This window comes from Dreissena polymorpha, chromosome 10 (assembly GCF_020536995.1).
Source record: "Dreissena polymorpha isolate Duluth1 chromosome 10, UMN_Dpol_1.0, whole genome shotgun sequence".
Classification (NCBI taxonomy): domain Eukaryota; kingdom Metazoa; phylum Mollusca; class Bivalvia; order Myida; family Dreissenidae; genus Dreissena; species Dreissena polymorpha.
Window position 1 is genome coordinate 42,459,425 of NC_068364.1, and position 26,667 is coordinate 42,486,091.

The 26,667-nt window shown below is 34.6% G+C and overlaps 2 protein-coding genes across 3 annotated transcripts in view; one reads left to right on the forward strand and one right to left on the reverse strand.

The window, feature by feature from the left end:
* LOC127848521 (uncharacterized) overlaps positions 1–25,149 on the reverse strand; it is a 30,377-nt gene extending 5,228 nt beyond the window's left edge. Inside the window, exons 1-5 of one of the 2 annotated variants that reach the window (XM_052381032.1) lie at positions 24,684–25,149; positions 23,055–24,318; positions 8,938–9,253; positions 6,508–6,645; positions 1–1,342 (exon numbers count right to left, since the gene is read on the reverse strand). The exon at positions 1–1,342 is cut by the window's left edge and continues 419 nt beyond it. In XM_052381032.1, coding sequence (XP_052236992.1) covers positions 1–1,342; positions 6,508–6,645; positions 8,938–9,244 — 1,787 coding nt within the window. In that variant the 5' untranslated portion in view covers positions 9,245–9,253; positions 23,055–24,318; positions 24,684–25,149. Of the gene's footprint in view, positions 1,343–6,507; positions 6,646–8,937; positions 9,254–19,977; positions 20,168–23,054; positions 24,319–24,683 lie in introns of those variants that run through there. The other variant, XM_052381033.1, reaches the window with a different exon arrangement.
* Positions 1–26,667, forward strand: part of LOC127848524 (retinol-binding protein 4-like) — a 119,847-nt gene that overhangs the window by 23,850 nt on the left and 69,330 nt on the right. The window lies entirely within an intron of this gene.

The following is a 26,667-nucleotide window of genomic DNA, read 5'->3' on the forward strand; positions in this document are numbered from 1 at the left end:
AGATATCCGGAAATGATTTCATCAAAAGGATGGGTATTGTAGGCGATATAATAAGCAGCGAGGAATTCCTGTATGCTCTTGTGGAAGAAGGAAAATGAAGAAGATGATCGCTTTATAGACGGATTTTGTGTTGCCGTTAAAATACCGGATTTTAATGCGAACTCCTTTTGTTCTCCTTCATCTAACCCAAATCGCTCCAAATCTGTATCGCTAAACACTAGTGAACTGTCTCTGGTATTTGAAAACAACAAATGGAATGCCGCTTCAGCAAGACGATTCACGTTTTCAATATTGGGCCTTATGTGTTCAGTGTCTTTGAAGCACTGGAAGGATGATGATGGAAATTTTCTTTTCTTCTTGTTTGCCTTCTTAAGAAGACTATCCAGAAAGAGGCTGTATATTTCACACATGGAGCCGTTCATTTCAGTCCCTTCAACCCATGAATACACAATCAACTGCAACAGCATTGGTGAAATCAAAAACTTCATCAAGTCATTCTTCAATATGTACGCTTTAAATTTAGATTGTTTTGTGTCCAAATCATTGCTATCTTTACAATAATCACTACGGTCCAGCAGTCTTCTGCACCACTCAAAAGGATCGTTAACTCCTTCCAGTTGAAGCATCGTGTCAATCTTCGCATCAGGTATCATCGCTTCTGTCATTTTCCAAGGTCGAGATGTAATCAACAGATTACACTGACTGTAAGTATCAGCCAATACCGGTAGACTGCGTTCTTCGTTGCAGGTCCACTCATCTAGACCATCCAGTAATATCAAGCAGCGTTCATTTTTCATTATATCATTCAGTAGTCGGTATGCATTTTCGCGTTCATCCTTATCGCCGTAAACTTCGTCAATTATTTGTTTTTTAAGAATCTCTAAAACGTATATCTCATTAACTGAATCCCTTAAAGTGACATAGAAGACGAACTTGTACTCTTTCAGGGTCTTTACATCTTCAAAGAAATCAGAGGGTCTCAATCGAGCATTAGCATCGGCAATGTTATGTTCGCCCGTCTGGATCTGTTTACCTGATGTTTTAATATTTTTACTACACCAGTCTCTAACTAATTTGGCGAGAAACGTGGATTTGCCAGACCCTGCCTCGCCTTGAATGAACATGTTTCGGTTGTATTTACTATCCTTTAAAAACACTTTGCTGTATTTCGTAATTGGTATTTCAGTTTTTTCGAAGGCCCCCTTGTTTTTTTTCATCAGCTGCAATTTTGGTGGCATGTAAATATCATCTACCCTTGCGTGGATAACGTCATTCGATGGCGCGATTTTAATGGTACTAAGTGTGTTTTCGTAACGTTTAATCATCAAATCTAATAGCATTTCTGAAAACAAACATACGCATTGATTTGAAACTATTCCAAACTTATAATACAAAGAGTTGCATAACTCGAAATGTAAATCATCGTTGAACTATTTATATATCTATTAAAAAGTATGTGTATGAATGTATAACTCATCATAAAAAACACATGAATACTTAAGTTAATGTAACTTTAATGCTACAAAAAAACATAACTGTTGAAATCAGTGCTTAATATTCGCGTATATAACATTTAAATAATACAGTGTCTTAGTAATAAAGCGCGATCAGAGTATACAATAATTTCCGTTCAAAAACAACAATACGACAATAATCATGTTCGATAGATATACAGCTTCGCAAAGTATAATCTACGCAATATGCGTGTATTTTTTCGCCCTGTCATTATATGTGACATGTTTAATTGTATATGCATGTGCTTTGTAATGCTATGCTAAGGATTGATTTTATGTATTGCATACGAGTACATACACTATGACACATATATACATGTATATATATATATATATATATATATATATATATATATATATATATATATATATATATATATATAATACTGATCCTTATATACGCTTATAGTTGCTATCTAATGCATTATTGCTAATACAGGTCAGATTTGAGTAGTAGCTTAACCGATGCATCGCTAAGTTATCACCAGCATTGTCGTTTTCATAATAAAATACGGTTGTTAGCATTCCTTAATACAGTTCCATCATCCCTGAGCCTATAAAAGAAGCTCATACCGGTCAAATGAGACATTCATTAAAATGAATATGAACTCGCCATATTTCATAAAACATTCAAAGAAACCTAATAATGCCCCAACATGTACCGCCCATCACGGATGGTTAATTGGAATAAATAACAACTGTTCATATTCTCCTGTATATTGTTTTCTTTTTTGTTAAAATTTTCAAATAAGGCAATTGTTATGATTATGTGAATAACATTTTTTATGGGACCTCGCACCATGTAATTACAATTATTATATTAGTTGTTCAACAATGAAAGCTTCGATTCGGAAAACATTTTTATCCAAACTAAGTCTAAAGTCTCCTTGATAAAACACCGTTGTCATTCAACCTCTAACTAAGACATACTCATATGAGCTTGCAATGTAGCATTTATTTCCATAAATCGGCGTCACCCCGGATTGATCTGACAATACGCACATGTAACCGTATTATAAAAGCTTTATGTTAAGTGTTAAATAATGTGACTTTTTAATTGTTATAGCCTGTGAAAAAAAGCAAATGACAATACCTATCACAAAACTATCTGACTGATAAGACGTATGGCACGCACACACTATAGAAATACAACACGTATGGCACGCACACACTATAAGATACAACAAAGTTCAACGTTGGTATTATCTCTCGTGATTTCGCGCGGAAACGTAGTACCGGACCGACGGAGAGAAAGGCTAACAAATTGTATTCAATACTGTTTGTATTACATGCATTAGGGAAACATATAGTTCGATTAAAATCGGACTGACGGGAAAACTATCATTTTAGAGCAGCAAAGCAATAAATCCACGACACAATTAAGAGAGCATAAACATTTCTCATTTGTTGATTCTCGGAAATGATAACCGTCCGCAAAAGTCAACGTCGCGAAAATAACGGTTAGGAAACGCGCGGTTTCACTTTACTGAAAAAATACATATTTGTTTAAAAAGAGAAAAAATCACTATACCTATGGCAAACTAACAAATGAGCGGGCTCTCCACTTTATCCCATTACAAATGGTGAAATATTAAAACAAGAGGGCCATGGTGGCCCTGAATCGCTCCACTGTTTTTTATGCGAAAAAAGCGTGCAATGCGCATGGGTTGAAATGTACTCAAGCATGTGACTTTCTCTTTCTATCCCTCGTCCCACTCGGCGCTTAAAGTTGGAAGGGTGAGCATTTTTATTAATGGAAAACGTTACTACGGTGTTAACTAAACAGACTAAAAAGCCCGGGAATTGTCGCACAGGTCCTTTGCTTATAACGTAGGTACATTTATCTCTCCAAAAGATATTGTCGTTCTTTCTATTTCACATATTTTTAGATGCTGAAGATTAAATCTACGCATGTTCTACAAGATTAATGAAAGTTCCTTCATTCAATCATGAATCTTTTTCCAAAATTCCAAAAAGTGTTTGTAGGTTTCAAAGTTTCTATTACTTATATAGTTCATGACATATGCAAAATACCTAATGACGTAGATCACCTGAACTTTACTTCATTCTTGAGGCATAAGTGAGTGAAGCAGGATTGTTAACGTGGTGAATAAATTTTTTATTGTACAAAGAAGAGGTTTGTAGAGATTGTATGTTAAACAAAGTAAATGTTTATGAGACAAAAAATTAAATTATAATTCATCAAGATGTTGCGATCATGGCAACACTACTTGCATATGGCGTGAGGTTTAAAGAGATATCTTGACAAACAATTAGCTTGACCTAACTTTCCTTTACTTTTTCCATTTGACGTTGGTTACCTGTCATGTTTGTTTTTGAAAAATACTAGGATTGTAATATATTGAAATAAGGTATCTGACCTATTCTCTGATAGGTTGCTAGTAATAGACTTAGCGGCAGTCATGTTATAAACAAGGGGATTGTTCACGGCATCGGTAGAATATACTTTTAATAGATACACCTTTTTTAAGTTGGATTCTCCTTACTTTTTTGCTACTGAATATTAAAATCACTTATTTCAATGTAACAATTTGTTGTCAAGTTTATCTTGAACAAATACTTTTTGCAATCTGTTTATAAATCATAAAATGATGTCATTAAATAAAATATGATAAATATAATAAAACAAGAATTTTGAGAATGTTAACATAAAAGAATAATACTAACCATTTGGTAAAAACAAACAAAACAATACAAATTTTTCATAGAATGTAATACACAAACAAGGTTAATGGACTTTATATAAACAAACACACTTGAGTGTTCTTCTTGTGTTAATGATGTATTAAACTGAGTTAAATTTATATATTTACTTTGTTTACCTTTCAATATCTTGCATTTCACATCTTTAGTTCAATGCTATTTCAGTTAACTGAACAGCGTGACAAACATAATAAAGCAAAATATGCATATGAATCTGATTATACACAGATCCACTATCATATAAATCAAATCATGTTTGTCTATTTCCATGTTCGAAAGATCCTTTTCTAAATTGTTTTACTTCGCGAGTAGACTGAACTCCAATTTGCAAACAGAAACACTGGTTTCCGTGACACAAGTTCACTGTACACATTTCTAAACAAAATATGTGTTTCTTGTATCTAAAACGTAGTCTTTTTCGTTGACAAACACATTTCATTATTCCAATCAAACTATATGATGTCAGTCGTTAATTCGATTGATATTTGTCATTTCAATAATCTTAATGTTCGCTTCACAACGGCGCCTTTTGCACACGAATCAGCTAAAAAATACCAAACACATTTTAAGAAACCGATTTTAATTGGAAGATTGGGAAACGACAGCCAATTATACCGCTCGTTTAGGCAGAATCAATCTGTGTAAAATGCGGAGAGATTTCGCGGGCCGCGGATATATTAAGCGTATGTTCATTTTTGTGACCCCCGGGGCAGGGTCAAACTTGACCTCAGGGTAATAATTTGAACAAACTAAGTAGAGAACTATTAGATGTCACTACATACCGAATTTGGTAGCCCTAAGCCATACGGTTATGGACCAGAAGATTTTTAAAGTTTGCACAAAATAGGCCCTATATAAGCATATGTTCAATTTTGTGACCCCCGGGACAGGGTCAAATTTGACCCCAGGGGCATAATTTGAAGAAATTTGGTAGAGGCCTATTAGATGTCTCTGCATACCAAATTTGATAGCCCTGTGCCCAATGGTTATGGACGAGAAGATTTTTAAAGTTTTTACAAAATAGGCCTTATATAAGCAAATTTTCAATTTTGTGACCCCCGGGGCGGGGTCAGATTTGACCCCATGGGCATAATATGAAAAAAAATGAAAGAGGTTCACCCCAGGATCATTCCTGAGAAATTTCATCAGAATTGGACCAATAGTTTAGGAGAAGAAGATGTTTAAAAGGAAAAGTTAACGCACGGACGCACGCACGCACGCACGCAAGCACCACGGACACAGGACCATGACATAAGCCCCGCTGGCCTCTGGCTAGTGGAACTAAAACAGACTTCCTTAAACATAAAAAAAAAATAAATAAATAAAATAAATATAAATATATACGTACCTCCCACTAATCAGTGACAAGTTAAGAAAGAAGTGGTGAATTAATAATTAATTAATACGTACTCAATATTTCAGTATGTGTTTAATACACATCATCTATACGCGTGTACAAAATATCATCCAAAATCTTTACAAATATTACACTAGCGATCATTTACGACGTCACAGTTACTTTAAAGAGGTCTTCTCCTAGTAGGATTTGCGCCTCATTTGCAATGACTTTTCATTCACGACGTTATAAAATGTGTCAACAACAAAATATAGGCCTTACTTATGTTTAATGAGAGCATTTCAGACATCAAATCATCAGAAGATTCAAGCAACCGGTCTTCGAGTTACTCTTCATAATAGATGAATATCATTCTTCCAATCAGTGTATTCTTTTAGGTAAGTCTTCGATTATTTTTTAACGATGACTCTTGTAATCTAGGGTTTGCAAAACATGTTCAACTGTTCTTTAAAACGCATCTGTTTTATTAACTGTGCTATTATCATTCCGAAATCAGCACAACACTTAACTTTTGGTCTCTGTGCACGTATTTTTTGCTTAAATTATTTGTCGTTTTCATTTGCTCGTGTCCAGTATGTTGTTTATTGTATCAGTTTTCTCAGATGGCGTTACAATAATAGCAGTAGACTCTCACGAAATATTTAGAGGCAACAATTTTATTCATAAAAAAATGCATCAGTTTTCTTGGATTTAATGAAAATCCATATTTGAATATTTTGAATTTTACCAGGAATGATACCGACTTTATTATTTATTGTAAAGTTTAAGATTTACATAAGTGCCGATTTGATCTGAGAGTTAAGTAATACGGCGCACGTGTTAACAAATGAATAAAAAATAAAAGTTCTAACTTAAAAATATTTGCATTTATACAATTTTCGCACTAAGTTTTGTGCTTTAATGCATGCTTACCTTTGGCTTGCGAATAGTTATCCCCATTATAATTTGTCTTAACACCACTGATTTTCTCTCCTATTGTGTTACAGCCGCCTCCTGGGACCGATTGTGTGTGTTGTTTTCCTGTGGCTGTCTCATCAAGCACACCTGCCTCTGTTATTGTATACGATTTGGTTTAAGATAGATAAACGTATATATAGTTTTCGTTTGAATGTGCAGTTAAATAACTACGAATATTTCGACTGATTTTCAAGTTTCACTTTAAATCGGAATTCTCCAAAACAACGATGAATGCCTGTAATATAATGATAATGCTCATTACCATGTTATAATGCTGATTATGATGATGATGATGTTGATAATTATGATGATGATAATTATGATGAAGCTGTTGCTGCTGCTGATCATGATCAAGCTGTTGCTGCTGCGGATGATGATGGTGATGATGATGGTGGTGGTGCAGCTGCTACGGATAATGATGATGATGATGATTTTGGTGCTGCTCCTGATGATGATGGTGGTGATGATGATGGTGATGATGCTGGTGAAGATATGATGATGATGATGATGATGATAATGATGATGATGATGATGGTGATGATGATGGTGATTATGGTGATGATGTTGATAATGATGATGATGTTGGTGTTACTGCTGCTGATGATGACGGTGATGATGATGATGATGATGCTGGTGAAGATATGATGATGATGATGATTATGAAGAAGATGATGATGCTGCTGCTGATGATGATGAGGAGGAGGAGGAATAGGATGAAAATTATGAGGAAGCTGTTGCTGCTGACCATGATGATGATGATTATGATGTTTTTTATTAAGATACCAGCGAATCTTATCATGTACATTTCACTTAAGCACGAGTAGATTAATTATTTTACTCTGGCTTTGTGCAAGTTTTTTAACCATTGAAAAACAAATACATTAGGTTATTAAACGCATATCAAATTATACAATTATTCAATTTAAATACCACAATGCTTATAATAATTTACCCGTTAGAGGGAAGATTGACCGGTTTGCGATGATATTGCATAATTATTTTGACAAGAAATAATATAACCCTCATTAAAACTTCCTCTGACTTTAAATATATATAAATAAGCTGTTTCATGGCCTAATTTTATACTTTAACTCTTAAGTGTGTCCATGAACTTTTCGGTAGGGATATAAGTTTTAAACGCGACTTGGCGTCTTATGATGGGTTGAATTCGTGAAGTTATTTTAAGACCGACCAATATATGGCAAAGTTTTGGCAGACACATAAGTTTTCAAGATTTTTCATCACTTTGACTTTTGACCTGTACGTGTGGCCTTGACTTTGCATGCAAGGAGATGGTTGTTTAACGCTACATTGCGTATTAAGATTCTTCGAATCTATGTCAAGTTATATCCTCAATATATGTCACAGTTAGCGCAGATACTGGAGTTTTCAAGCTGTTTAACTAAGACTGTATACCTGTGAAAGTGGTAACAAAGGTTAAGGGTTCATAGAGTTAGGCTCCAATAGTTTGACTTAGACTGTTTACCTTTGAACGTGGTAACAAAGGTTAAGGGTTCATAGAGTTAGGCTCCAATAGTTTGACTGACACTGTTTACCTTTAAACGTGGTAACAAAGGTTAAGGGATCATAGAGTTAGGCTCCAATAGTTTGACTGACACTGTTTACCTTTAAACGTGGTAACAAAGGTTAAGGGTTTCTAGAGCAAGGCTCAACTAGTTAGGCTTAGGCTGTATACATGTGAACGTGATAACAAAGATCTGGGCTCAACTAGTTTGAATTAGACTATTTACCTGTGACAGTGGTAACAAAGGTTAAGGGTTCCTAGAGCTAGGCTCAACTAGTTTGACTTAGACTGTAACCTGTGAACGTGGTTACAAATGTTAAGGGTTCCTAGAACAAGGTTCAAATAGTTTGACTAAGACTGTTTACCTGTGACAGTGGTAACAAAGGTTAAGGGTTCCTAGAGCTAGACTCAACTAGTTTGACTTAGACTGTAACCTGTGAACGTCGTTACAAAGGTTAAGGGTTCATAGAGCTAGGCTCAACTAGTTTGGATTAGACTGTAACCCGTGAACGTGGTTACAAAGGTTAAGGGTTCCTAGAGCAAGGTTCAAATAGTTTGGCTTAGACTGTATACCTGTGAAAGCGGTAACAAAGGTTAAGGGTTCCTAGTGCTATGCTCAACTAGATTGGCTTAGACTGCATACCTGTGAAAGCGGTAACAAAGGGTTTCTAGAGAAAGGCTCAACTTGTTTGGCTTAGACTGTTTACTTGCGAACGTGATAACAAAGGTAAATGGCTATTTATTATTAGCAAGGATTAGACACAATTTCACTACACAATTAATCCCATTTGTAAACAATATTTTCATAAACAAATATAATAATTAAATGTATATCTTCAGAAATTTATTAAAACAATTACCTGGATTTTGTGAATCGACTTTGGTATTTTCAAGCAGGTCCGCTAAGTGTTGAGACCCATTTTCTTTCAATGCATCTATGAATAGAGCGTATGCATAATCGTCTTTCTGTAGCAGTTTTTTAATAAAGCAATTATTTCTACTTTCTTGAGTATTGGGATTGAATCCCGTGATTTCATCTTTATCGCTGAATTTGAAGACATTTTTCTCAATAAAAATATCAAGAAGATCTTTTGCATCAATATCCTTTTTTATTGCTCGCAAGTTTGTAGTTATTTTCTGCTGCAGGTCCTGCCTCATTGTGCACATTTTCAATACCTGAAAAAGAAAATATATGTATTCATATTAATAGATGGTATACGTAGGATTCACATTGTACGTTGTTTAGACACCTCAAATGGTTGATCATAAAAACAGGTGATCTCTTAATGCAGGGCGATTTATTGAAGCAACTGGTCTCGTTTTGCAAACGTATGGTTGCTAATTAATTAACAGACGAGGGAAAAACATATATTGCATAATGATTGCAATTTATTTATTTGGACAAAATAAAACAGGAATAAATAATAATTGTTGAGTTAACTTTATCTATTTTCGTTTATACAGGTTTATTTCTTATGAAATAAAAGTTTCATAACAGGCATTTACCGTCTTAAAATGCTTGTCATTACAAGTCATTTCTATTTAATGAATTGGCATGTGGTTTATACTGTCAATGTCTCGGGAGTTTATTGCAAACTATTTTTTTGCACCGTTCAAAAAATGTATAGCTTACACACATATTATATATTTAGATCAATAGCACATTGCTGCACAATGAAGTGCATTTCCGATTATTCTCCAACCATCATGTGCCATTTTATATGTAAACTCAGATTAATGATGTCGTGGCACAGCTGTCAAAATATGATCCCGTACTGTCCATTATCTAACATAGAAGAATACCACAGAACATTATTGGTTAAACGAACCAAAGAAATACCCCTACGATAATCATCACAATATATGTGCACATGTCAGACGAATAGAAAATATGTTTATGTGAAGCACGGAGCGTATATTGACAGGAGTTGAAACGAGTATTTGACCCTTACCGTTGTCAATTCAAATTTATGCAAAAACTAATCATCCGATTTTGTTGGTTTATACGTTATCTTGTTGCTTATTAATTCCTCTTTCAAAAAAATATAACTTTTAGTATATTTCCGTTGTTATTAATGGATGTATAGCGAGTTAAACACGAGAACCACACATTTTATGTTTTACCCACGCGCGTTTAATCTTGTCGATACTTTGTTACGTAACCAGTGGCTATCGATTAGCGTACATCGAAGCGCCGAGGTTATACATTTTGATGTACCCACTAACGTCTTTTTTCTAATTTTTCTTTTATTTCTCGGCCGATTTCGACTAATTATATATCATTAGAAAGCCTACATTTCGTAGTTTTCAGATATATAAATATATATGAAGTTTTACTTCTAATTTGAACAGCCCGGCGAGTTATAACTTTAACTTTTGCAAATATCATACCGTTTTAGAATCTATATTTACGGTAAACATGGTCGTACTTTATACAGATTTGTAACGTTTATATTATGAGTTCAGTTTTTAAAACTACATCTGGCTTAGGAGAATAGAATTCTGTATACGATAGAAAAAAAATGGGTTTAAAAAATGCAAGTAAATAAGGAATGACTTTGTACGAAAGTAGCTCGCGTTCATAACGCTCCGAACTGATGCTACGGTCTTGGCGATTATGCTTTTGTTTAGATACCGACCATTAAATTTACGTTGCCAGGATTATTATATTTTTTTTTCGAATATATTGTTACCGAAACATATCAATAAATCTTACTATTAATGAAGCTTAATAAATCAACGGTTTCAGCTCTTGTTTATAACACTGAAAGGGTGATAATTTTATATGAGACCTCGTATATAGCGGACCCTCTTGATATTTTCGGCTTTGCACACTTCAAATAAAATGGGTGTGAAAATCATTAGTTTGTTGTTTATTATCAAAGAGGTTATTATGTATAATGATATGAAAGAAGATGTACCTTAAATTATCAATTAATTAAACTTATTTAGAGATTCTTAAAAATCACGGTATGTTACGCAGATCATTTCGTATTTTGACATCAGTGCATCATGTCCAACTATTCAAAATCGGATTTTTGTCACTGGGATGATGACGACTGAGATTTAGACGAATTGTTAGGTGATTACACATGTAGCAGTGATGATTCTGAGAATGTAAAACCGTGTAAGAAAGTAAAAGTGACAAAAGCAATCGAATCAGTGAGTGTCTACCAGTGTACAGAGTGCCCAAAATCTTACAGGACAATGTCTCGTTTTCGGGGTCATATGATTTCCAAGCACGGATACGAAAGAGTGAATGGTAAATATTTCTTTTGATACATCATACTTATTTCATCGATTGCATCTGAATCGGAGGGCATTATTGCTAGTGGTAAAGAGTAACATATCTTGTTCAGTTTGACAAAGGTAGGTTGTTTTTATAGTTAATTTATTAAGCTTCATTAATAATTAGCTTTATTGATATGTTTCGTGAACAAAATATTTCAATATACTACATAAAACATATAATCATCATGACAAAGGAAATTAAATGGCCGGTATCTAAACAAAAGCATAATCGCCAAGACCGTAGCATCAGTTCTCTGCGCTAGGACCGCGCGATACTTTCGTACAAAGTCATTCCTTACTTAATTTCATTTTTAAAACCATTTTTTTCTATCGTATTCAGAATTCTATTCTCCTAAGCAAGGTGTAACTTTTAAAACTGAACTCCAAATATAAACGCTACAAATCGGTATAAAGTACGAACATGTCAACCGTAAATCTAGACTCTAAAACGGTGTGATATTTGCAAAAGTTAAAGTTATAACTCGCCGGGCTGCCCAAATCAGAAGAAAAACATAATATATATTTATTTATCTGAAAACTACGTAACGTAGGCTTTCTAATGATATATAATTTGTCAAAATCGGCCGAGAAATGAAAGTATAATAAAAAAAGACGTTAGTGGGTACATCAAAATGTATAACCTCGGCGCTTCGATGTACGCTAATCGATAGCTACTGGTTACGTAACAAAGTATCGACAAGCTATTTGCCGATACGGTCCCGTTTCATATCCGTCTCATCTAGAGTCCGTGTGTGAAGCAAAATAAAAAATATATATTTAAATTACAATACTAGTGTTAAAAGCGAGAGATCAATGATATGTCATGCAACTACAGGTCATATAAAAATTCGATATTTCAAACGAGCAAAGAATCTATATCTCACCTCCTATAAAATGACTTAATTCGATTGGCTTAGAGCTGTCACGTGCCCATGGTGTATTTTCCTTACACCCGAGTAATTTGCATACACCCCGATAAATCGAGAAGTCGGTTGAGATATAATCGTTACACAGTAAGTGACTGATGATGTATGGGATATACCCCCTCAGAAATTTCCTACCTTACGAGAGCGAATCATAAAATCATACCATACTCGTTTGGTATGAAATTACCGAGGGTGTATATCCCATACACCATCAGATACTAACTGTGTAACCATTAAACTTATTAACTGATTGTTTTTTAACCGCAGACCGCTATTGTTTTGTGCCTGATTTAAGACTGTGTCGCCAGGCATACATTCATATAATGTACTGTCGGTTTAACGTGTAGATGTTTATCATTTACTTGAGTGATTACGATTCTTTGTTAAAGGGATCTTTTCACGTTTTGGTAAATTGACAAAATTGAAAGAAGTTGTTTCAGATTCGCAAATTTTCGTTTTAGTTATGATATTTGTGAGGAAACAGAAATACTGAACATTTACCATGGTCTAATAAATATAGACATTATATGCATCTTTTGACGATTTAAAAACCTGAAAATTATAAAGCGTTGCAACGCGAAACGATTGAATAATTTGGAGAGTTCTGTTGTTGTCGTTTAATTTTGTGAAACTACGAAGATTGCTTATATAAAGTATAAAATACTTCTTTCATATATGCTTGGAAGGATGGCCGAGCGGTCTAATTTGTTTTTACTCCAGGACTCCGGGGGTCACTGGTTCGAGCCCTGATTCGGTCTACTTTTTTCCTTTTATTAATTTTATTCTTGATTTTTTACTGGAGCTTTTTAGATCCAATGGTTACATTTATCAATATAAAGCATTTAATGACAAACTTCAAAACATGCGAAATCTGTGAAAAGGCCCCTTTTTAATAAGGTAACGGCATTATGAATAAGTCATTATTAACGTATAACTACACACGTAGAAGTTACTTTAAGTTATTTTAGTATATAACAATAAGAAACTGTTACACATCCCAATTTTTAAGATAACTGGTGCTAACAAATTACTCGTACATTATCACATTAAAGAGTTCTGAGTTGATTTTATAGTTTACCAATTAAATAGCAGATATTTAAATGTATTAACCAATGAAATGTGTCTTTTTGACATGGAGGTAACAAACAATTCGCATTTTACCTCATTATGTGATCGTCTGTTTGAAGGAATGGTTAATAAATATATATGCAATATATATTTGGTTGTTTGCTGGTAAATATAACATATTTTATATATATTTTACAATTACTCTTTACAAGTAACTGTTTCATATTTTGTATTTCATTATGTTTATTGATATACGTGTTTTACTATATATAATAACTATTATTTATTAAATATTAAAATGTATTTCATTAGCTCACCATATCTGTTAGTTAACACGTATTGTCTTGTCTATCTTTCAACAAAGTGACGGAGCTACGGGACTAATCGACTTATATAATAAATAGACAAGTATATATGCGTGTGCGCGAAATACAAACACTTGTCAATTTTATAACAGCACCGCATTATGAAGATACAAAGATTTGTCATCAGACCAATCACAAACTAGACAGCAGTCAGTGCGGTTAGGCACTGATGTAAGCTTTATGGTCATTATTGACAATGCTACTTAGCAAATAGCCACCGACAAAGAAAACACATAACGCGATTTGGTTTATTAAGTATGTATACATAGTAACAACCACGTTATGGTGCAAGTTTGTGTCCCAAGAGCTTTAGGTTTAACGACCTTTATAAATATAGAAACACTTAACGTCGCCACTTGTTAGAAATGAAAGCTCTAAAGGGGTTTCTTATTCACAAACCAAAAGTCCTGACCGCAGGGTAACATGCTTTGAATTTGATAATAAGCACCAATGGTTGGACGCATGATGATTATACTTTTTATAAAACATTTTGAATAAAATATTTCGGTATCAGGTTCAATCAGAATAAATGTAAGCAATAAGAAAACTACCCTTCTTTTGCACTTCATTAGTATACTGGTTTGTTGGTTCACAGCTTTGGGGCTACTTCATGTGCTCAAAATGGCAGCACCAATCCTGGCAAATGTCGGTGTGTTATTTCGGAGGTAAACAAGTTGGGTTAAAACACATATATTTTTAATGTTTTCTTTTTCCAATGACTTATTTGTCTACATGTATACTGGAAAGTAATATACTTTCAGTCCTGGTGCAAACTTTATAGAGAACAAATAATGCATTTATTTGCGCACACGTTACCAAAAGCTCGTGTTCCATTTTCCGCAACGTGAAAATCGTAAGCTTATTGGACTGCGTTTTGTCCATTATGCGGTATCACTCGTCCGTCGTGCGGTATCACTCGTCCATCATGCGGTATCACTCGCCCATCATGCGGTATCACTCGTCCATCATGCGGTATCACTCGTCCGTCATGCGGTATCACTCGTCCATCATGCGGTATCACTCGTCCATCATGCGGTATCACTCGTCCATCGTGCGGTATCACTCGTCCATCATGCGGTATCACTCGTACATCATGCGGTATCACTCGTCCACCATGCGGTATCACTCGTCCATCATGCGGTATCACTCGTCCATCACGCGGTTTCACTCGTCCATCATGCGGTATCACTCGCCCATCATGCGGTATCACTCGTCCGTCGTAAGCTTACGTTTGATGCAAACAAACTTTGTTTCATAAAGCGCTGGAAGTATTTTCACGAAACTTAAAAAAATGCGACTTTGGTAGTCCTCCTTTAAAGTGTTTGATCAGCATCTTTCATGGGTTACCAGAAATAAATAAAGATTTTCGAATTAATACGTCGAAATTATTCTCTTCTGGAACGTAAGGCTCAAAGGGTTCATATTTGGTTATGTACCATTGTTTAGTGGTCTTTAATAAAGAATGTTCAAAATAAGCACATCAAGTAAAAACTGGCGCTGTTTACGAAACAAAACTTTATTGTTAAAAATCCGTTTGTTTGGTCAAGTGAATGAATAAACAAAATCGAGGAACATAAAACAACAATCCATACAAACAACGATAATTTTCATGAGCATATTTTGTTGAGAAGGGTAGACCGAGTCGTCTTCAAGCTCAAGGTCATATAGTTGTAAAATTATTTCAAATGATCTAAGGGGTGTTGCGGCAGTTTATTTAACCGAGGATATATTTATAGCAACACCGATGATGATATTATCACACCCCAATATTTTTGTTATAAGTAAAATGACCGATTTGGTTCATAATACAATTGTCAGTGGTTCGATCCCAGGCGGGGTTAACTTTTTTTAATACTTTTTTTTTCTTTCTTTAATTTCATTCTTGTTTTATACTGGATCTCTTTAGTCATGTTGTTTATATTTATCAATTTAAAGCATTTAAACACAAACTTCAAAACATGCCGAAATCTGTGAACATGTAAGTTATTAATGATTAAGGTCGAGTTTGATACTGTATGTTATTATGTTTGTGATTAAATATTGTTTTTTATTAATGTCTTTTGGTAAGCTGTTGCGATCCCAGTTAAGATTGTAAACAATTTCTTATGTACATGCATATTTCTAACAATTTATGTTCCGGTACTTGGGTTTTGCCTTATTGCTGTATTTTATGAAATTTGACGTCTAGACGGTTGGGATAATTAAAACAAAAAATCTCTGTTAAAAGTGCAGTGACCCCCTATTTTTATTTGTGTTTTATGATGAGAATACGTGGATGAACATATTTGAGCAGTTTCGCAGAATTTTATTTGACAGAATTTTTTTTAATTTCATATATGTGTTACAATAGTAAAAAATGACGTTTTTTTTGGATGACATAAAAATTATAAAACATAAATTTATCAAAATGTAAGTTGTGTACTCCATTTTATTGGCAGTGTATGGTTCAATTAAATGGTATATGATGTATCTAAGCTTATATAATATCTACATCTTGGCAATTTCATAGGTTATTAATTATATTTTATGCAATTAGAGTTTTTTCAGTTTTATTGAAAAAGTACATGTTATATAATGGTGAATAAAATCAAAACAAGGCCGGTGACCCTATGTTTTTTATTTCATTTTTCATATAGTATTTGTATATATATCTTAAATATAAATTTTGGACAAAATCTATTCGATGGAAAAAAGTCAGCAAAACTGCAGCAACACCCCTTAAACGAAACCTTACTCATTAAGAAAGCATAAGTAATGGAAATAAGTAAACCAATACGATATCGGCTCGCCTAAGAACGCTCTTAAATGTTATCAGGTGTTGGTACAAGTTTAGAGAATAATACCATACTTTTACGGCTAAAACGAAGAATTTTAATAAGTGCGAAATATAATGTATTATATTTACAACGGATTTAATGTTTTATATTTACATAATTAAAATTTAGACACAATGGGTGTAAACAAACAGCATTACATACGTTTTGTATCGAATGAAATATCATGTACCGAAGATGAATTATGTTTCGATAGAATTTAAATAATGGATTGAAGTGTGAACGTAACAAGGGAGACAACCGAATTTAGAAATAGGCCGATGTCAAAATGTATATATTGGTAATATAATAACTTCTTAAAACCATCAATACAAACTGTTTATTATCATTTCACATACTAATACTACTTCTAACAATAATATTACTACTTCTACTACTTCTATTAATGCTACTACTACTACTACTGTATTACTTCTACTACTACTACTACTTCTATTTCTTCTATTATTACTATTACTACTACTACTACTACTACTTCTACTACTACTACTACTACTATTACTACTACTACTACTACTACTACTACTACTGCTACTACTAACTATTACTACTAGAACTACTATTACTACTACTACTACTACTACTACAACTACTAATACTATTACTACTACTACTATTACTACTACTACTACTAGTACTACTACTACTACTACTACTACTACCAGGGGTTTTTTTTTAGAAAAAGGAGAAGACGCTGGACGCTGGGTAAAAGGGGAAAATCGAGCGGGAAAGAGACATATTTGGGGAAAAAATAAAAACTGTTCATTTCAATGTCTATAACTCGCCTACAGACTTCAGTTTTTTTTTTAGAAAAAGAGGCATGTCTCTGACCTTTTTGTTCTTAAACACATGAACAAGTATATTATTAAAGTCAAAGTCCTAAATAAAGTTGCAGGGGTAGATCTAATAATGGGAAATGTTTTCAACTGGGACCGGGGAACGATGTCAATATTGTGATTTCAATTTCATGATGAATGGGTTGACGATCAAGATCTGCTACAGTATTGGAAGGGAAAGGTGCAGCAGCTGCCGATTGTTTACTTTCACTTTCACAATAATCCGACAGTTATAATCGATGTTGATTACATGTACCTCCGAATCCTGCTGGGTTTCAACGGTTTTTGATGATTCATTCTTAAAAAATGCGTCAACGCAATTAATATTTTCTGAGTCCGAACGTTTTATTTTGTTCGTGTATGAACGCCAATTGTGAGACTTTTTCCTGTTTTAACGTTTATATCTTGGCTTTCACATAACCCGGATGAAAATTCGACTGGTTTCCAGTAATTAATTGACGAAACACCCTTCTCGCGCAAGACCGGAATCCAGTAAAATAGTCACATGATTAATACGATTAGTTGCCTGGTTTCCATGACGTAATTTAAGAGCTATAAATAGAATCACTGGGATTCCCAGATTTGAGTGTTCGTCGGGAGTGAGAGAGAGAGAGCGAGATCGTTGTACATGGTACAAATTGGATATATGTCGACTTCCCAAAAGAAAAAAAACATTTCTTTGAGGGTAAAATATTATATTTTGGTGAAAAATTATATTTTTGGAGGGGAAATGGTAGTTTTAGGGGAAAAATTCTGGAAGGGGAAGACGCCGAATATCGGCGTCACTTTCTTAGTAAAAAAACCCCCTGACTACTACTACTACTACTACTACTACTACTACTACTATCTACTACTACTTCTACTACTATTACTACTACTACTTCAACGATTACTACTACTACTACTACTACTACTACTACTACTACTACTACTACTACTACTACTACTACTATTACTACTACTACTTCAACGATTACTACTACTACTTCTACTACTACTACTACTACTACTACTACTACTACTACTACTACTATTACTACTACTACGAATACTACTACTACTACTACTACTATCTACTACTACTTCTACTACTATTACTACTACTACTTCAACGATTACTACTACTACTACTACTACTACTACTACTACTACTACTACTACTACTACTACTACTACTACTACTATTACTACTACTACTTCAACGATTACTACTACTACTACTACTACTACTACTACTACTACTACTACTACTACTACTACTACTACTACTACTACTATTACTACTACTACGAATACTACTACTACTACTACTACTACTACTACTACTACTGCTACTACTAACTATTACTACTAGAACTACTATTACTACTACTACAACTACTAATACTAATACTATTACTACTACTACTACTACTACTACTACTACTGCTACTACTAACTACAACTACTACAACTACTATTACTACTACTATTACTACTACAACGACAAATACTATTACTACTACTACTACTACTAGTACTTCTACTACTACTACTACTACTACTACTACTACTACTACTACTACTACTACTACTACTACTACTACTACTACTTCTACTACTACTTCTACTACTGCTACTGCTACTACTACTGCTACTACTACTACTACTACTACTACTACTACTACTACTACTACTACTACTACTACTGATACTACTGCTACTTCTACTACTACTACTACTACTACTTTTACTACTTCTACTGTTACACCACCACCACCATCGCTACCGCCACCGATGCCGACGCCACCATCACCACCCCAATCACCATCACCACCACCACCACCATCGCCAAGGCTCGTGGTTCAGATTTTCTAAGCCTCGCAAAATAAACATCACTTTATTCGGCACCGACGTAGTATTCTCTATATAAGCTTAACAGTAACGTGAATTCACTGCAGTTCATAGCTAAGCCATAAGTGATATTGTATCACAAAACTTACTGTATATAAATGTTAAAATACAAATAAAGAACAGTATTTATATAAGTTTATATTAGTTGATACAACTGTATTTTTTTCAGAATTTTCATTTCCCTGTTTTATATAATATTGAGAAATAAACACATTCAGATAGCATGCAGCACCGTGTAAACCAACTGAAATTCAGCACAATATATCAAACTATAAAGCATTTGCTACGCCAAACCATAAAATAATAAAACTAGTTTTTATTGATTTCGTTTGAAAACACTCAATCAGGTTTTCTCATTTAGACCACAGCTTATAATGAACTGATCGTTATGATTGCGATATGGCCCAAGGCCTGAATTCTTTTTCAGCAATCGGGATACTTCTGAAAGTGAGCCAAACAACTGCTTCACGTTATTACACCGCATAGTACATGTAAATACACCACAGGCGTAGTGTAGAGTAACTTTGTAACAACACAAAAGTCTCAAATGTTCATGCATTTTCCACTCGTTTGTAAAGTAAGCCAAACAACTATTTAACGTAGAAGAACTGGATAGAGAACGCCAGTTCTTTTTTTAATGTGTTAGGCAATATGTCATCGTTTGCTATGAAGGAAACAAACACTTACCTGTGCTCTAGTTTGTTGAACGGATTTCAAAAGTAATCAACGTCAGAAGTAATACACGTTGATCAATATAACATTAAATGTCACACGTTCGAAACAGTAACTGAATCATTCCGCTCCGATAAATATTGAAAGCCATTTTCTATTAACGATTCACCACCACAGTTTAAGAGAGAATGAGTCGCACATCCGCAATGACGTATAACACGTGATACATCACGTGGTGTTTGAAACGACAATTGATTTGTCGACATTCTTCCTTGATGCGCGTGTGCTTGGGCATAATATTGCTTAAAGGGACTTAGCCCCGGAATGTTTTTATTTTAGCAGAATGTTATTTGACAGATTTTAATATAACAGTATAAACATGGGTTAAAGGGGCCTTTGCACAGATTTTGGCATTTTTTAACTTGTTCATTATATGCTTTATATTGATAAATGTAAACATTTGATCGTAAAAGCTCCAGTAAAAAAATCAAGAATAAAATTAAAAAAAGGAAAAGAACATTGCCCGGAGCAGGTTTCGAACCAGTAACCCGTGGAGTCCTGCCAGAGTCCTGAAGTAAACACGCTTTAGCCTACTGAGCTATTCCGCCGAATACACATCCTATAAGTATTTTATACCTTATATAAGCAATCTTCGTAGTTATACAAAATTTAACGACAAAAACAGAACCTTCCAAATTATTCAATCGTTTCGCGTTGCAACGCTTTATACTTTTTAGGTTTTATAATCGTCAAAAGATGCATATAATGGCTATATTAAAGCATGGTAAATGTTCAGTATTACTGTTTCCTCACAAATATCATAACTAACACGAAAATTTGCGAATCTGAAACAACTTTTTTCAATTTTGTCAATTTACCAAAGCGTGAAAAGATCCCTTTAAGGTACGGTAAAAGAAAACACAACCAAACACCACGTGACTCACGCATGCACTTAACATAAATATCTCAAACTTCTTCTTGCTCTAGCTCAGTTCAACAAAGGAATATCCAACACAATATACATGCAAACAAAGACTGCACTCAAACTTCAAGATTGAACACTTATTTATTAAACCACAAATACCAGTATCATGGTATCCAATAAACTGCTTCATGAAATAATCTTCCAATACTATAACAGGATTAATTTTAACCCATGTATTCCGGACACGTTTTATTAAAATGTCCTCCTTTTACGCACACTCCACATTGCATGCTTTTTGTGTTTAAAAAGGCATAATAGCGTCCTTACAGAGCGACTCTGGTCCCTGGCCGTCTTTACCTTATATGGTAATCATAACCATATATGTCACAACACAAACATCTATAAATAAACGTTATGAATGAGTGTAATATGACCATATATGAAGAAAGCGTAATCAAATAACGTGCGAGGGGTACCGAATGGAGAAACAAGAAAAAACCAATCTGAACGCATCGGACAGTGGGCTACACCACACCGTCTCTCTGATGTACGTAGGCGGCCGTCATATTGGATTTGGAACTACTTTAGAAAACAAGATGGCGGCCCCCTCGTAAAGAGGAACAAGAAATATCTTTAAAAAAGATATACGGCGTTGATAGTTCAATGAATGAGATCAAGGATAGCGAATGTCTTTTTTTCTGTGCAGTTCTTAGCTGCATCACACGCAGTACGGGATGTTACGCGGAGTTTACGCGGCTTATTTTACATTATTACATATTGCTGGTCATAAACCTATAGATACAAAACAGAAAACCAAAAGAAGAATGGAAGTGAAATTAAAACATACGAGTCAACCGGCCACACGAGAAGTTTCCGTATTTATAGGCGCGTTCTTCGAACAAACCTGTTTTAGTGGTTTGTCGGGCATTGCTATTTGATTCGATTATTAACAGTATCGATAATCATCGCGCTCATGCTTAATACATTGGTCAACATGGTGGAATAATTATTGTTAAATTAATCAAAAATAATATTTATCATTGTATTGTTGAAAACCCATTAAGAATCTACATATTTCTGGTCTAAAGAAAATTCCAGGTCACCTAGTTCACGGATAGCGTATTTATTATATAACTTTTATTTTACTGGCCGCGAACTCCGGTGATGACCTGTATATAAACTCTGACATCCATACACTGGCCGCGAATTGACTCGGGTTGAAATGCAATGTATTAAAGTGAGGCCTCGCTTCCACTTCTCTTTATACTTTTACATGTTAACATGTTGACAAGAATATGGAAGTAAGTACTAAATATGAGAACATAGCCTTTAAATATAAACGCGTTGCGCTGGTAATTCTCTGAAAATAAAAGGTGTACGCACAAACTGTATTGATGTCGAGAATTGAGTGTAAAACTGTTCTATCTATTAAGCCTTTTCATTAGAAATACAATTGTTTCATGCAGTAAAACAGTGTTACAAAGACGCGGATATGTTTCCAATGTTCTGGTGGAATACTCAAATCAGCCAATGGAATAAATGAAGTGTATTCATTCGTACCTAGCCGCGGGAAATTTTATTTGAATTTTATTGGACACTTACAAAGGTCAGGAGAGGTGAAAAGCTGGCTTAATACAGCTTACGCCGAAAAAAACACTGATAGGAGTTCTGATTGAATAAACATGCGCTGCACTTTACCTCATATGTATACGAGTTCTGATTGAATAAACATGCGCTGCAGCCTTACATGAACTTAGATCAAACTACAGAACTTAAATAAATAAATGATAGAATTTGGTTGATTTCTGGTTCTTAATGCTGATTTATTGGTTATTGTTACCTTCGAAAAATTTCATTTAAAACAAACGCATTTTCAGGGATTTGTAATACTCTCGTCAGACGACACTTGCCAATTAAGTCAGTAAAGGCGATGTGAGAAGTAAGGGGAACAACTCTTAAGAAGAACGAAAGGGCAAAAGGCAATGAGCAATGACATTGTATTTTTAAACTGTTCGATTTTTTTAAAGAGTGTGTTTCTATTATATTTTGTATGTGTTATTTAGAAGTCTTCCAAACTAGTAATATGTTTCTCCACATTTTGTGATCGGAATATCATAATTAAAAATTGTGTTTTTTTTTTGTAGAAACAAACAATAATTAGTCTTACCTGCAGGAAGCAGCGCCAGAATGGCCAAACAAAGGTAAATTCCTTGCATGAAGGAAAACACTATCGCCGCAGTCCAATATTAAACAGTTTTCTTAAAGCATAAATAAAATATTACTTCTCTGACGAAAGTCAGAATAGAATATGAGGACAGTTTCAAAATCCGCCCCTTTTTAATTATCAGAAAATGTTATCAGGGTATCACTGTCTTACATTTACCTGGTACGAACTTTTGGACCGTAAACACATGTACTTATATCGGTCTATCTATGATATCCATCGCAGTACCATTGGTGTATATGTTTATCGTCCGTTTATCATATATATGTATATGGTAAGCATGTATCAATGAGTCCCACAAAGATTGTTTGTGAATATTTAGAACTTGTGTACATGTCCTATATTGAAAATTACACAATTATTTATATAATTTTCGTTATTCAAATTAATGTCAGATACTGAAAGTTTGCTTCTAAGTTATACATATAAGTAAAAAAACGGTAGTCATTTTCGGAGAAGTTAAATAAAATTTAGAAACTTATTAATTTACTGAAATAGTTATCGGTACGTAAAATTTGATTAAATGCATGGCCCATTTGATATGCCGATTCGAAAATAAACGGATCACAAAGCGACCATGAACATGCAAATCGCAAGTACTGGTATTTAAGCTTGACTGTTTAACTACACGATATATATGTTGTCGTTCATCCGTCCGCATGAAAAAATAATATGAAATAAACATGATCGTCGATTTGAAGAAAATAAACAAAAACACAATTTGTCGCCTTGGCCTAGTGGATATGGTGTCCTAGTGGATATGGTGTCCGCCTAGCGACCGGGATGTCACGGGTTCGATCCCCACTGTGGGAGCGTTCTTAAGATCTACCCCATAGGCACCAGGAAACGGACCCGAACGCGTTTATAGGCTTTTAATTATGTAATCGAGCTAAAATAAATATTAAAACTAAAGCAATTGACGCATTTGGACCAGTCTCTAAATCAGGAAGTAAACCCGAAGTATTCCCACAAATGTTCATAAATAATCAAGTTATTTTCATCAGACAAATGTACCTGCAGGTCTTAAGAGGCAGAGCCACCGGGTTAAAAGGCTGCAACAAAGAGTGTCAACGTATTGAGAAATATGTAATAAACGCACATGTTCATTATAATCGATTTAATAGAGTGAATAAAAACGAATTGACGTTGACAGTCGCGTTGGTTGTGGATAATTGTTCCACATTTGTCCTCATTTGTGGTGTGGTGTCTGGAAGTAAAGAAAAAAATTAAGCTGTCGCGACGATTTCAACATTCACCTTGATTCATATTTTATTCGAACATGTGGAACTGTTCACTGGAAATTTATACATATGTAAGGCTTACGTGTCAATAATATTGGTCGTTACACGTGTGGAATTTCATAAAATAATTACTTTTCAAAGTAATGTCAATTTTTTATGAACACATCTTACACCTGAAGGTCGACATTTTCTGCTTGTATGGTATATCAAGCAGCAACGAACTCTTTCATAGTAAAAGACCCTCTGCATGCACGAAGGAAATTTCTTTATGCTATTTCAACATGTGGGAGTTGGTCGAGTAAATCTGGGGTGAGACTTTACAAAAAAGCACCTTTGTGTGGGTTCCTTCTGAGCCAGTGGCTGCCATATGTATGGACCTGGAGTGTGTCTCGGTACTCATCTTGAGACGGATTCTGAATAGTTGCAGAAATCTCCAGCTAATCAGTCGTAACTTAAAAATGTTCAATGTTGATGTGGTCTTGTGCAAATTACCGGAGCACCCGAAGATAGCCGTACCAGTCCGTAGCAAAACAAGACGCACCGGGAGCTGGTATTGAACCCGGGTTGCCTAGGTAGGAAGCACATGTACCAATAAGCCGGAGAGCCTAAAGTCCATGTTTCTCACGACACATCTTATGTGCGAGTCTCGCTCTGGGTGAACGGGGCTTTTCCACAGGTTTTGGCATGTATTGAAGTTTTGTCATTAAATGCTTTATATTGTTAAATGTAACAAGAGCGATATTTGATTTCAATATTTTATAATGCTGCTTAATGGAATTCTGTTTGTTTTAATTTACAAAAGTGAACGTAAAACTTACGATAAGCGTCAACTTTATTTCAACGACATGAAAGATTACCCTTTGATTTTATCAACTAGTAATCTTATACAAGCGATATGACTTCTTATATAAAATCTACTGGAGAAGTCCCCACTTGTCACAGCGATCCAGTTATCACTATCGTGATATCATGCGCTGGACGATACTGTCTGTAGCCATACATGTACATCGCACAGTGTACACTTGGACTGAACTATAACCCACCAAGGGCCGGTTGAATACACAAAAGGCCGACGGTGCACATACTGAATGCAAGTGCATTTACTCAAATTTGCTTTCAAGGGACATTATTTAGAATTTTACAGAAACGCATATGTTTAAATACGTTTACTATATTATTGAGTGCATGGTCATAATGTCCGATACAGTTTTAAAGAAGGCATAACGTATTGTACAAAAAGTGTGTGGGCATGAATACATTTTATGAAAGTGTTAAGTATATAATATTCAGCAATAAAAGTACTTAGGAATATACAGTGTTGTTTTGACAAAAATATTGCAAAAAGGCCCGTATAAGAACGACCGAAGTACATTTATATAACTTTGCGTGTCAAGTACGTTATAACTGTGTGATTGAAAATGTAAATTAACCGGTATAATATTTTATATTGTATAAGCGAAACTTGTAAAATCAGGGCCGTACGCAGGAGGTTTTGACTGGGGGGAGGAAACAGCGAGGGTGTGGGCCCTTTATTATTTTTTCTAATTTCTCACTTTTCAATGTGAACTGTAATACAACTTATTTTGTAATATAAATTTATGGAATAATACAAGTAAATAAGCGCCTTTCTGAAGTCTAAAGCTTCAAGTATTGGTGTGATTTTAATTATGTTCAAAACCGGACCAACATATGTCGCAAACAAATCTTCTCCAGCAAGTATTCCGAACAAAATACTTGTTGTAGTAACCCTTTTCCTCGTAACCACAATTTATATAAGAACATAGCCGAATATCAATGAAGCTACTTTTGGCATTTAGAGGAAGTTAAATGCTTCGAACATAATTTGAGACTTGTTCTGAGAAAACTGGGCTTAATGCATGTGCGTAAAGTGTCATCCCAGATTAGCCTGTGCAGTCCGCACAGGCTAATCAGGAACGACACTTTCCGCCTGAACTTGATTTTCGGTATGGTGGGACTTCCTTAAAACTCAAAATACCATAAAAGCGGAAAGTGTCGTCCCAGATTAACATGCGGACTGCACATGCTTATCTGGGACGACACTTTACGCACAAGCAATATGCCCAGTTTTCTCAGAACGCGACTTATTTTTATGTGGTTTTCGTAGCGGATAGATGTGTCGTTTTCTGAGATATTCATCTAAACAAAATGCTTGAACCAAACGATGGAAACTACGACCGAAAAAAATATATAACTTGTGACATGTCCACATACGTATAGTTTTCTGAGTAATGATTAAAATACGTTGATGATTATTTAATGTTGATAGGACTACATCCGCTGTAAATTATTAAGGA